This window comes from Pan troglodytes, chromosome 9 (genome assembly GCF_028858775.2).
Source record: "Pan troglodytes isolate AG18354 chromosome 9, NHGRI_mPanTro3-v2.0_pri, whole genome shotgun sequence".
NCBI classification, from domain to species: domain Eukaryota; kingdom Metazoa; phylum Chordata; class Mammalia; order Primates; family Hominidae; genus Pan; species Pan troglodytes.
In genome coordinates, this window is record NC_072407.2 from 91818398 (window position 1) to 91831865 (window position 13468).

Here is a 13468-nt window from a genome sequence, read left to right on the forward strand (position 1 = left end):
GGAACCAAGGCCAGAGAGACAAATAATGCTTTACTATCCCTCTGCGTTAAAATTACATTGATTCATAAAATGGCCGGTACGGTATGGGGCTCTTTTTGACTGTTTCTAAGAGTAGGAACAAAATAAGACTTTAAGTCGTGGCTTGAAAAGAAAGATACACATTTTCAGAAGAAAAAAGGGGAGGGCTGCAGGGAGCCTCTCTTGGAGGGAGCTCTTCTGTCTGCTCCATTAGCCTAGGAGCATGCTTATGGTGTCACACTGCCAGAAACTAGTCATTCTCTCACTTCCAACAGGGGCAACAGCCTGAAGGTGTGAGTGTCAGAAAATACTTATTCTGGAAGAAAAGGTGTTTGTTGTTCTTGTTGTTTATTTTATGAAGTTTCCTGACTTTTTTTTCCAGAATATCTTCCTTTTAAACAGGCACCAAAAGCATTGGTCAGCAGAGCTCCTGACCACTGCTGCCTCTGTGTGACAAGGACATTGGAGTTGTCTTTGGAAGGATCTTCTCCACATTAATAAATGATTATGATATATTTTTTAAAAACTACCTATTGGGTACTATGCTGACTACTAAGGTGACAGGATCCATATTCCAACGACAAGGGTAATGGAAACATAACAATTCTATAGTCATTTATATTTTAATAGCATTATACTGTTTTAACCATCCTCATCTTGTATATAATCTCATTGTATATTAGAATACAGCTATTAGAGCAATAAGGAAGAATGGATAAATACAGTCAGCTTTTTGTTTTTGTTTTGTTTAGTTTTGTTTTTGAGACAGGCTCTCACTCTGTCGCCCAGGTTGGAGTACAGTGGTAAGATCACGCCTCACTGCAGGGTCGACCTCCCCAGATCAAGCAGTCCTCCAACCTCAGCCTCCCAAATAGCTGGATACAGGCTGAACTGTCATGCCTGAGTAATTTTGTTGTTGCTGTTGTTGGAGAGAGAGGGTCTCACCCTATTGCCCAGGCTTCTCTCCAACTCCTGGCTCAAGTGATCGTCCCACCTCAGCCTCTAAAAGTGCTGGGACTATATATATATATGAAAAATAGTGCTTGGAAAATTAGCTTACTAATTGAAAAATATACATATGAATGACTGCTTTGAAATATATATGTATATTATATATATGCACACACATATATATGTATATATATATGCAACCTTCATCTGAGAGTAGCTATGCTTTTGGCTTCTGAGATGAACCTATTCACGATGATAAATATTTACTATGAATTCAGCTAAACATGAAACTCAGCAATCTTTGTATCTATTTATCTCTATTTCTACCTAAATCTGTATTTCGAAAGTTGTGGCTAAGCCTTCCTAGTTAGTTAGATTTTTATCCTTTACCATTCAATGTGTGTGTGGCGTGGAGACTGTTTTCACAGATCAGGAAGTGGACAATTATGTCCCACATTCAGTGGACTAACAGCTCAGAGATCCTCTCTCTGGTTACTGCAATGACAGTGCATGGTCAATCTTCCAGATTACCGGAGATGATTGTGATTTTATTTTTAAGTCTAGCTTCTAGGAACCACTCCCTGGAACAGAATAATTTATTGTTCACCCAGTGTTCACTCAGAATTTGTGCTTTAGCTCTTCAGCCAGTAGGGCTAAAGGCTCTTTATTGATGAATCAGTGGTTAGCTTGGGGAGTGCTTACAAATTTGTCCGCATTCCACCTTGATTGCTCTTGAGTGGGTGCAGGCTAGCACACATAGCAAATCAAAACCACAATGAGATACCATCTCACACCAGTTAGATTGGCGATCATTAAAAAGTCAGGAAACAACAGGTGCTGGAGAGGATGTGGAGAAGTAGGAACACTTTTACACTGTTGGTGGGACTGTAAACTAGTTCAACCATTGTAGAAGACAGTGTGGCGATTCCTCAGGGATCTAGAACTAGAAATACCATTTGATCCAGCCATCTCATTACTGGGTATATACCCAAAGGATTATGAATCATGCTGCTATAAAAACACATGCACACGTATGTTTATTGTGGCACTATTCACAATAGCAAAGACTTGGAACCAACCGACATGTCCAAAAATAAGAGACTGGATTAAGAAAATGTGGCACATATACAACATGGAATACTATGCAGCTATAAAATGGATGAGCTCGTGTCCTTTGTAGGGACATGGATGAAGCTGGAAACCATCATTCTCAGCAAACTATCACAAGGACGATAAAACGAACAGTGCATATTCTCACTCATAGGTGGGAATTGAACAGTGAGATCACTTGGACACAGGAAGGGGAACATCACACATAGGGGCCTGTTATGGGGTGGGAGGAGGGGGAGGGATAGCATTGGGAGATATACCTAATGTAAATGAGGAGTTAATGGGTGCAGCACACCAACATGGCACATGTATACATATGTAACTAACCTGCACGTTGTGCACATGTACCCTAGAACTTAAAGTATAATAAAAAAAAAATCAAACTTTCCAGAGAAGACATCTCCAGAGAAGACACACTGAATATGCATCTGCTAGGCTTCAGGCACCCAATAATTACTGCTTACCTAGATATCCGCAAATCCTCTAGACATGAGACTATTCATAGCAGATTCTGGTGTGTATCACATTTGTCATAAAGCACTTCATCCTCACTTACTCTAATAAAAATACTTTAAACTTACTTCCCAAGGCACTTTTGTCTGGTCTAAGCAAACATGTAGCTATCCCAGCTTTCTCAGTTATTTTAAATAAATCAATATTTAAAATACCTATAATTAGCGCATTTATAATATATTGGTTTGTGTTATATCAAGTAATTATAGTTTGTTTTATTATGAGACAGACTGTCATTCTGTCACAGGCTGGACTGCAGGGCACCACCATGGCTCACTGCAGCCTGGACCTTCTGGGCACGAGCCATCCTGCTGCATCAGCCCCCTGAGTAGCTGGGACTATAGCATGTGCCATCATGCCAGGCTGATTTCTAAAGGAATGTTTAGTAGACATGAGGTCTCACTATGTTGCCTCCACTGGTCTGGAACTCCTGGCCACAAGCCATTCTCACACCTTGGTCTCCCCAAGTGGTGGGATTGGAGGTGTGTGCCACCATGCCTGGGCTCCTATTTTATTCTGCTACCTTATGCATTATTTGACATTTTGGGTCTTAAAAGTTATAATTCCACAGCGTTCATGTAATTATGGAACCCATAAAGAGCTTACAATTACCAATATATTATATACATGGAAAAGTCTTTTCTTAACTTCAATTTTATCGTTTAAATTGGCATATGTTTATTAACTTGTTTCTGAGATTCATCAGCTTTGTTGCATTCCGTGAGGTATTTATTGTTTTATAGGATTATTTTGCATAAATACACCAAATTTATTTAGCTATTCTACAGTTGAAGAATATTTTGGGTCTAATTTGGAGCTACTATAAAAATTGATGCAGTGAACAATATTGTGTATGTTGAAGTATATGTAGGCAATCAGTTGACTATATTTTAGAATTAGAATATCTAGCCCATAAGAAATGCTAATAGTCAGTTTCCCAAAAGGGATTTCCATTTACATCTCTCCAGCCATGAATAAATTTCATTTATTCTGTATCTTTGACAACACACAATATTGTGTGTCTTTAAATTTTGGTATTTTTTTATGAGGGCCTGTGGTACAACTGGTGGATTAATTCTTACTTTTGTAAGACTAATGAAAGTGAGCACTTTTTTATATTTGGCTAGTTATTTATGTATCCAATTCTGTAAAGTGTCTGTTCAGATATTTTAGCCAATCTTCTGTTGAGTTCACTGTCTTTTATTTATTACAATTTAAGTATTCGTCATATACATGCATTATATTTTACTTTATGTATGTTGGGGTGAATATCTTTCTCCACTACTAGTTTGCATAATGTTTTTTGAAACACAGAAGTCATCATTATCAATATAAATGAACTAATTGTTTTAATTATTAATTTGTGCCCTGGTTAAGAAATCCTTATGAGAATATTGTATCAGGTTCCCCTTCCTTTCAGGACTTCAATCTATCTGGAAATGACTGTGTATGGTTTGAGGTAGGAGTCAATATTTAGTTACTTTTTAAAAAAAATTCAATTAATCCAGCATTGGTCTGATCAATTGTGTATTTCAATGTAGGTGAGCACACTAATAATGAAGGATTATTTATATCTGTGGTGAGAATTGCAAAATAAAGCCCAGCATAGAAGGTCAAATAATATGACCTCAAAGGATAGATTAATACAATGAAACCTGATGGATAAGTGTAATATAGTTAGATAAAGAGGAAGAAAAACATTTCCCAGTTATCATTGAGACTTCACTCCAAGTTTTTTGCATGAAGCAAAAGATCCCGACTGTCTTCCATTGATTTTTACTTCATTCAGACATGTCTGTCATCTATTATTTCACTCAGTGACAGTCAGAAATAAAGAAAAAAAAAGAGAATATACTGTATGCCATGATCATGAATAATGATTTTTCAAAAATTATTTAATAAAGAACCAATACGTATACTTTTAGCGTTTTCAGCATATTTAATAGTAACACAATAAATGAGTTTTGATAACATTAGAAGGCAATTCAAGACATAAAATAGAGCCTATTTGTCCTGTATGTTAAGGCACAAGGAAGAGGACTTCCTGGGATAAAGGGGTTCCCACAGCATGTGAACACATTTCTGATTTGTCTCTGGTCAGAAGTGAATACAGCAAAAGATAGGCCTGAGAGGAGGTGAGAAAGAGCAATTAGGGATGGTGTATATTAGGGAGCTTTGATTAACATCAACAAAGCTCACAGTCTTAGCCTCACAATCCAGGAATAATCCTACTCGGCTGGTAGGTTTTGGGATATATTGCAGCATAAGTGGGGAGGTGGTAAAGAGACTGCATTGAATGTCATTCTTAACACACCCAAGAAGAAAGAGTCCCTTCTCTCCATCTATCTTCTCATTCTGATTCTTCTCTTTCCAATACATATTACAGACACCAAAAGCCCAATTCCAGGAGTCCCCTACATGGACCTCCCAGTAATATTTGCCCGAGGTGAAAGTCTGAGCACCCCATGCAAGAAAACTTCTAGGTGTTGCAGTGAAATAGGGTACATCTTGATGGTCACATCCAATACACATGCTTCTCAAAATTTCATATAGAAAGGTATCACTGTTGGCTTCTTCATGATGCAGAGTAATATGCACTGCAAAAAAAAAAAAAGAAAACATGCATAGACGTGTAAATAAGAAAAAAATAATTGTTCTATCAAGAAGTTACTTTACCAGCAAATGTAAAGTCATAAAAAGTTTTGCTTGTAACATCTAGTAAAGTATAGAGATGGTTAATATTATATACAAGACAAACAAAACCCTAACCACAGATATTATGTTTTTTTTGAAAACTTACATATTGAGAGCCAAATGTGAGACCAACTTCTTTCAATCCAATTTTCAAAGTAAAATTTACACATTGTATGCCCTAAATGCAATGCTGTTATCAAGATCATTATTTAGAAATGTTTCTTATTCTTAAAAACTAGTGCTATCATTTTGGAAAGAATGTGAATGTGAAGATTTTCACTTACTCAAGAACTGCTCTAGATATCTGGATAAAAATCCATATTTACATGTTATAAGTGATCATTTAAAGCAGATCTCTGCAAAATCTTTGACCAGTCTCTCTGCGGTCCTCCATGCTAGCTCTGGGCTGAAGCTGGATTTTAGACTTAACATGTAGCTCTTCATATTGCAATTAAACTGAACTTATTTTCATTTGTAATTTTACTTATATTCACAAAATGATTTCTTCCTTTTAGCTTTACCTATTAATTCAAATGTTTGCAATATATGAATAATATATACACATTAAAAAAATACAAAACCCCCAAGAATCTCCAGAAAACTATATTCCCCCAAAGAACGGTTCTTAGCAGTTCAAATGAATACACTAAAGAAATGTACAATTTTGTATTTAACATTAAATAATTCACCATTCTGAGCATTATTTCATTTGCTCCTTTTTTAAATTTTCTACACTACTCCTTTTTCCCGTTATATAACTCAGTACATATTATGCCAGAAAGTATTTCTTTTTCACTATCTTTCAAACTTAATGCTGTAAATCTGACTGTAAATACAGACACGGATACCAAAGGGTTGCATGGTTATGTTGTTCACTTATGTCTTAAAAGAAGTAAAATATTTGATAAAATATGAAATATTACCTATGTGATCCTAACAATAATAATATTTAGATAGTGGGAGTGCTGCCTGTGGGTGGAGACTTACCTCGGAATTGGTTGAGCCTGTCCCTCAGTCCAGTGATGGGCCCTGCACTGAGCTCTGGATTCAGAGGCTGGGGCATGTGCAGCAGCACGGACTCACTCCTGCAAGGAAAAACCTGCAGTTACAACATCTACAGCCATAAAATAAATAAAAATCACTATTTGTATATAAAAGACATTTCATGAGAATCCGTTGAATCTACACATTTGATAATTCAAAAATTATTCCTTCCTTTTCAAATTAATTCTTTACAGTTTCTAAATTTTAAAGCATGATGGAAGAATCTAAGCCAGAATTCAATCTGATCCTTCTTTTTTTTTGCCCCAAATGTGTAAGGTTCCTTAGCTTTATGGCCTTGAGAATATTTAGAAACGAAATTCTGAGTTCCACTTCTTGGCAGACTCCCCTGACATCTTTGTCTGAAATAGCGGGGTTCTGGGGAGACTGATGCATCCACTGCTTCCTTCTCAAGATAAAGAATGGAAACTTGTTCTCTCCCCTTTTAGCAAAGAACTTCCCTAGAGACTTAGACAGTTCTAACACTCCACAGTTTTTTTCAATCTATTTTTCAGAACTGTTAACTGATATGTATATATGTATAAAAAACAAAACATCAACACTTTTTCACTGCTAAAATACTTCCTCCTCTTCTCTCCTGCTTCCTCTGGTGACTTTCTCACCATCCACAAAACAAAACTCTTATCTTACTCCTGTGCAGGCTTTCAAGCAATAAAACAAAATCGGGCCGGGCGCGGTGGTTCACGCCTGTAATCCCAGCACTTTGGGAGGCCGAGGCGGGCGGATCACGGGGTCAGGAGATAGAGACCATCCTGGCTAACATGGTGAAACCCAGTCTCTACTAAAAATACAAAAAATTAGCCGGGTGTGGTGGCAGGCGCCTGTAGTCCCGGGTACTCAGGAGGCTGAGACAGGGGAATGGTGTGAACCCAGGAGGCGGAGCTTGCAGTGAGCCGAGATCGCGCCATTGCACTCTAGCCTGGGCGACAGAGCCAGATACCATCTCAAAAAAAAAAAAAAAAAAAAATCAGGAATCAAATTGTTTGTTTTAGTTCACTCTTCTTTTATTCATTTATTTACTTCGTGGTCTTGTCTTTTAAGGTGTGAGAACGAAAGTAGATGCAAAAAAAAGTGGTAGCAATATCTTAATTATTTATGCCATGACTTTAATAGAGCCTGCTTTGATAGTCGTGGAATCTTAAAGAACATATGCTAAAATCTAGGTACACACTCACCTGTGTAATATGTCTCCAAAAGCCTGAAAAAAAAAAAAAGAAGAAAGATTTAGTGCATTTCACAGGATGCATCTTTCACTAAGTTCAGTGTGAGATTTGTACTCAGTTTCTGAAGATATTATTCCCCTACCATCTTCTCTTCTGGAAAGTATTTTCTATTTCTTCTGTAATGAAAAACCCAGTCAGTTGTATTGTTATTAATTAACGTCCTGGGAAAGTCTGAGTCTTGAAGACATTCTGTAAACAAGTGAAGGGAGCAGAGGCCCAGAAGGTCTATGCTCTGTGGTAACCATGAAAAACCTACTCAGTCATCTTTAACTGAACGTGTTACCCAAATGAGTGGACCCCAAAATAATGTTAATGCAAACCTAGATTCCCAAAACTTCTGATCTTGCCATGTTTACAAATTAACCTAAATGTAAATGAATCACTCACTATTCTATACATGTTTAATAACCCAAAGTATATTATTGAATTAGATGGGGAATATTTCTTGGGGCTGTTACCTTGACCATTCCACAAAGTTTTGTGGCTGGTGGCTAAAGTAGGAGGGATCTTTGGCCTGGTAGAATTCCTTAGTGGGGCTATACTCTCCCAACAAAGTAGCATTAGTTATGTGAATGTGTTTTTGGAAACACATCATGGAAATAAAAGTAGGGAGATGGATTTCAGCCATGAGGAAAATACTTATACATGTGAATATTCAAAAACCTGAAACCACATGGCGAGTTTTTACCTGAAGTAGCTCCACATCTGGTTTATGGCACATTTCGTTCAGCTCCTCATACATTCCTCTTAAAATCTCCATCCTATGAGCCATTTTGGCTTTACTTAAATGAAGTCGATGAAAAATTTCTTTCCCCTTCTTTTTCAGCATCTCCAAATTCTGTTTTTCTTCTTCATGATGAAATGCAGGCATCTTCTGATACTCAGCTCTAATTGCTTCTAGCCTTAAATTCACATAATCCTGCAGTGATAATGGGTTAGTCAAAAGAGAAATGTATATATCCATCTCCTATTAAATCTCACTGATTCCTTTTGTCTCTCGAACGTCCAATAGTTCAAACCTCTGTCTTGCCAGTTCTTAGAATCTACAAATTTTGTTCCTTTCCTTTGTTCTGCATAAAGATCAACATAGCTGTATCTGACCAATTACATTAAATTTATTCAAGATAATGTGTTTTCTAAGATAGTTGAAAATAAAAAAAATTTGAATTTCTCTATTCCAACCCATATTTATGGCAAAGTAAGAACAGTTCATGCTTGAGAGTTGGAGTATAGGGCTATAGTTACTAGAAAGGAAACAATTATTTCTATTTCTGAGATATGCAACAAGTTGCTTAAACTCATTATATGAAAATGACCTTAGACTAGCATGTCCAGCTAAGTGCATTTCGCCCAGCAAAACCTATCCTAATAAGGCTGCATTTATGATTTGGCCATCTTTGTCTCCCTGAAATCATTTCCTTCTATTCTTTTTCTAAGTCATCCCAATCTGAAACATAGACTTCTTTGTGGTTCCTCCGGCCTCCAAATATACACAAACTCAAAATTACTGCATATGCTATTCTCTCCAACTAGAATTACATATATATGTATACAAACACACACACATACATACATACATACATATATACACACAACCACACACACATACATACATATACACACTCATGGTCCACATGTATATCCACACACACATTTGTGTTCCCCCTCCTCTTCAAAACTTTGTTTCAATTTGAATTTTTCAGTGAGTCTTTTTTCTGACCACCCTATTTAAAACTCAAACGCTAATCTCCAGTTTCTGGCCTCTATTGTCCTTTTCTACTTCCCTGCTTGATTATTCTCCAACAAAAACCTACCACACTCAAATACATCATGTATTGCATATATTTGTGTATTGACCATTTGACTCTCTTATTTGGATTGTATGATTTGTGAGGACAAAGGTGCTTCCTTTCTTCTTTACTAGTATATTTTCTAATTTAATATTCAACATAGACTAGGTTCTCATGAAATACTTTTCAACAAACTAATCTTAGCTATCATACCCTCAAAATATACATCCACAAAGAGAAAATTATTTTAATGTTTTTCTGAAGTCCTCAGAGTTCTCCTTATATTTAGATACTAGTTCCCATATTTCTGGCATGTTTACATGTCTCCCTCAAGACACAAATCCGTATTTCTCACCGCTTTTCTCATCGTATGTTATGTATTATTCAATATTAATTAGTTGAGATTCTTAATTTCATGGTTTCCCTAGATTTGCCCTGTCGCTTTTTCTGCCTCAAATTTTCCATACAATTCCAAATACTACTTGCACACTAGCATTCAGATTAATGCTGACCGACACTCCGAAGTTTCAGTTGAGCATTCCATGACTGCCAAATAACCCTTTTGCCTAGCATTGATCCAACCAGCAAATATAGAATGCTTTGAGATGGCCCAGTTTCTTGGATCTGTTTGTGTATAACTATAGGTTTGTATGAAACAAACCAGCATGCTTTGGGTGACATCAGTAGTTTTCTTAGAAATCCTACCTAACAGGCATACTATTCTATATAAAAATGAGGCCACTTTTTCTCAATGTTTTCTCTCGCCTTTTTTTTTTTTTTTTTTTTTTACTGAATCCCAGAAACATTACAGTTTGATATCAAGTTCCTATTTTAAGAGTCACCCATTTGCCCACCATAAGTTCCTGGAGAAGGTAGAGTAGTACAGGACTAACCTTCCAGCATCTGGTTCTGGTGGTTTCCACATTCAGGTTTCTGTGATTTTCACAAGCTTTTTCCCACAAAGACTGCATTTTCTGTAAAAGCTTCTCCTGCAAAAGAGCCATAAATTGAAGCACCAGTGCAGACCATGACGTAGGGAGGGGGCCCAGAATGAGAGACAAATAAGCCCCTAGTAAATGGCATTTCCTTTGTTTCCCTTCATGTTTGTCAAAGCCCAGAGGTTGGAAGCTAAGAAAGCCCAAACAGAGCTGCTTAAAGGGACTCAGAGTTGGCTTTATCCAATCTCCAAGAAAATAGACCCACAGGAATTTTATGCTTCCTTTACAGAAATCGATCTTCAGAGCCATCACTTACCCGGTGTTCCTCAGCAGCCCACTCAATGGGACGGTGTCTGTGATACCGGTGCTCCTGAGAGCTGGAACACAGCAAACAGAGCAGGCTCCTGTCCACTTCACAGAATATCTTCTTTGTCTCCCTGTGAATGCCACACATTTGCTCCTCAGAGCTCAGGAATAGCCAGAGACTGACTTTTCTGGCAAGAGAAGCCATCTTCTTCAAATGAATGTTGGTTTTGAGGTTTATCTGCTCTGCTGACTTTGTGCATTCAGAGCAATGGACAAGAAATGGGATGTCTTGCCAGTTGAGGTAGAAACAAGGCCTGCAAAAGCTGTGCCCACAGTCTATGGTGACCGGGTCTATGAAGTAGTTCATGCACATGGGGCAGATGAGTTCCCTCTGAAAGACCTGTAAGATTCCAGAATTCATGTTTCTGAGGAACAAAGAGAAACATGTCATTTTGGGGCCTGGGTTGATGAAAAGCTTCTAAACATGTGGAGATATGTGATAGTTATATTTTCTTCTCTTGACAGTGTTCATTAAAGTACAACAAACTATTTCTTCTGTTACAAACTTAAAAATTTACACTTAGACGGAGTCTCCTGGCTTTATAACAGATATTACTAACTAGAGGACTCACAGTCCCTTCTACTCCTAGTTCCTGTCTGTAGCGTAATACAAACCTATTCAACTACCCATTTTCTGAACATAGATCTGGAAATTGGGTTTTGATTCTAAGTGGTCAGAATAAATCATAGTTGTCCCTATTCTTCTTTCAATAACTGATGAATGACTGTGAAAGAGTGGGAGGGGAAAAACTACCCGGGCCAAAGAAATATGAGAAGATGGCCAAAGAAATGTGAGAAGATGGTTCTATGACATATTTTTATAGAGGGTCACAAAAGCCGGGCAGCAAACCACCATGGCACAAGTTTACCTACATAACAAGCCTGCAAGTCCTGCAGTTATCCCAGGACTTAAAATTAAATTAAATTAAAAACAAAGACCCAAATCAAAACAAAATTTAAAAAAAGCCAACCAACCAAATAAACCAAGAAAAAGACTGCAATTAAACCAATCAAGTTTCACTAGTAGGGAAAAGAAAAATTATTAAAGATATTGGGTCTTTTTATTTTCTTGCGGATTAAATTAACTTCCCCTAGGGCTGTGCAAGCTCTGAACTAACATATAGGAGGTTTTTGTTAAACTCAGAGAGGTGTAATTATATTTCCATAGTGTGATGGTGAATTTTAGGTATCAGTCTGGCTGGATTAACCACCAACTAGGGAACTAGTGAAGCATTGTTTGTGGGTGAGTCTGTGAAGGTGTTTCTAGAGGAGAGAGACATGTGAGTTGGTGAGCTGAGTGGGAGCCTCATCTCTCAATGTGTGTGGGCACCATCCAATCAGCTGACACCTCAGATATAAAGAAAAAGGCAGAAAAAAGGCAACTTCCTCCGTCTCTCTCCTGAAACTTGTTCTGAAGCTTTCAGACTTGAGCTTAGCCAGGATACCGGTATTCTCAGGACACCAGCTTAGAGACAGCCTATATTGGAACTCTCTAGACTCCATAATCAAGCAAATTAATTTTCCTGATGAATTCTGTCCCAAGTAGAATCATGTATAGCTTGTGGACAGATGTATGTTCTGAGAAATGTGTCAGGTGTTTTCAGTTTTTTTTTTTTTTTTTTTTTTTTTTTTTTTTTTTTTTTTTGAGACAGAGTATCCTTCTGTCACGCAGGCTGAAATGCAGTGGCGTGATCTCGGCTCACTGTAACCTCCGCCTCCAGGTTCAGAGCGATTCTCCTGTATCAGGTTCCCAAGTACCTGGGATTACAGGAACGTGACACTAGGCCTGGCTAATTTTTGTATTTTTTTAGTAGAGATGGGGTTTTGCCATCTTGGCCAGGCTGCACTTGAACTTCTGGCCTCAAGTGATCTGCCTGCCTTGGCTTTCCAAAGTGCTGGGATTATAGGCACGCGCCACAGCGCCCAGCCAGGCGGTTTCATTGTTTTAATATGATAGAATATACCACACAAATCTAGATGGTATAGCCTACTACACCTATGGTATACACTATAGCCTATTGTTCCTACAATAGGCTACAAACCTGTACAGTATGTTCTGTACTGCATACTGTAGGCAACTGTAACACAATGATAACTATTTGTGTATCTAAACATAATTGAATACAGAAAAGGTACAGTAAACATATTGGTATTATAATCTTATGGGACCACCATATGTGGTTTGTGGCTGACTCAAATGGCCCATGAATGTATCTGCACACATATACGTATACATCCTATGGTTCTGTCTGGAGAACCCTGACTAATATAAAAACTATAATCTTTGTTTTGGCAATTTTAAATCCTTTAGCATAAAGCAGCATAAAGCTGCTAGTTTGATATCACTTCTGAATTTAAGTGAAAGCAGTGAAAAATCTTAGAATTGCAAATATTTTCCAGAACTCATCTAAGACATTTTAAGAAATTTTTCACAGTTTAATAAGATTGAGACTCAAGTGAGATGACAATCACAATCACATACCAAATTAGGTCTTATAAATTTACTTGTTCGAAAAATTGTGTTTTGATTTCTAAAGTAGCATATTTTGGGGAGCTTTCTCATTGTTTTAGTTTCACTATTTTGTATCGCTCATCATTACCTTACTAATTTAAAGTCATGTCTAAAACCTGAATGTTATGAAAGCAAATAACTTCATCATTCATTAATGTCTTCTCAATTCAATTTGACAATATTAATACACTCATTACATACATATACACACACACCTATGTGTACATATATGCATCAACTCCATATATTCATTATGAATACATATCTGTTGCAGCAAACACTAGATATTTT

At 37.3% G+C, this 13468-nt stretch overlaps 1 protein-coding gene across 1 annotated transcript; it reads right to left on the minus strand.

Annotated features, from left to right (window-relative positions):
- Positions 1–4578: 4578 nt before the first annotated feature.
- Positions 4579–11026, minus strand: LOC129136354 (tripartite motif-containing protein 49C-like). Its single transcript, XM_054661763.2, has 6 exons — positions 10616–11026; positions 10255–10350; positions 8260–8490; positions 7524–7546; positions 6274–6371; positions 4579–5189 (listed from the first exon to the last, which is right to left on the minus strand). Exons 1-6 carry the CDS (start codon positions 11024–11026, stop codon positions 4690–4692), a joined length of 1359 nt encoding a protein of 452 aa, XP_054517738.2. The 3' UTR covers positions 4579–4689.
- Positions 11027–13468: the final 2442 nt, after the last annotated feature.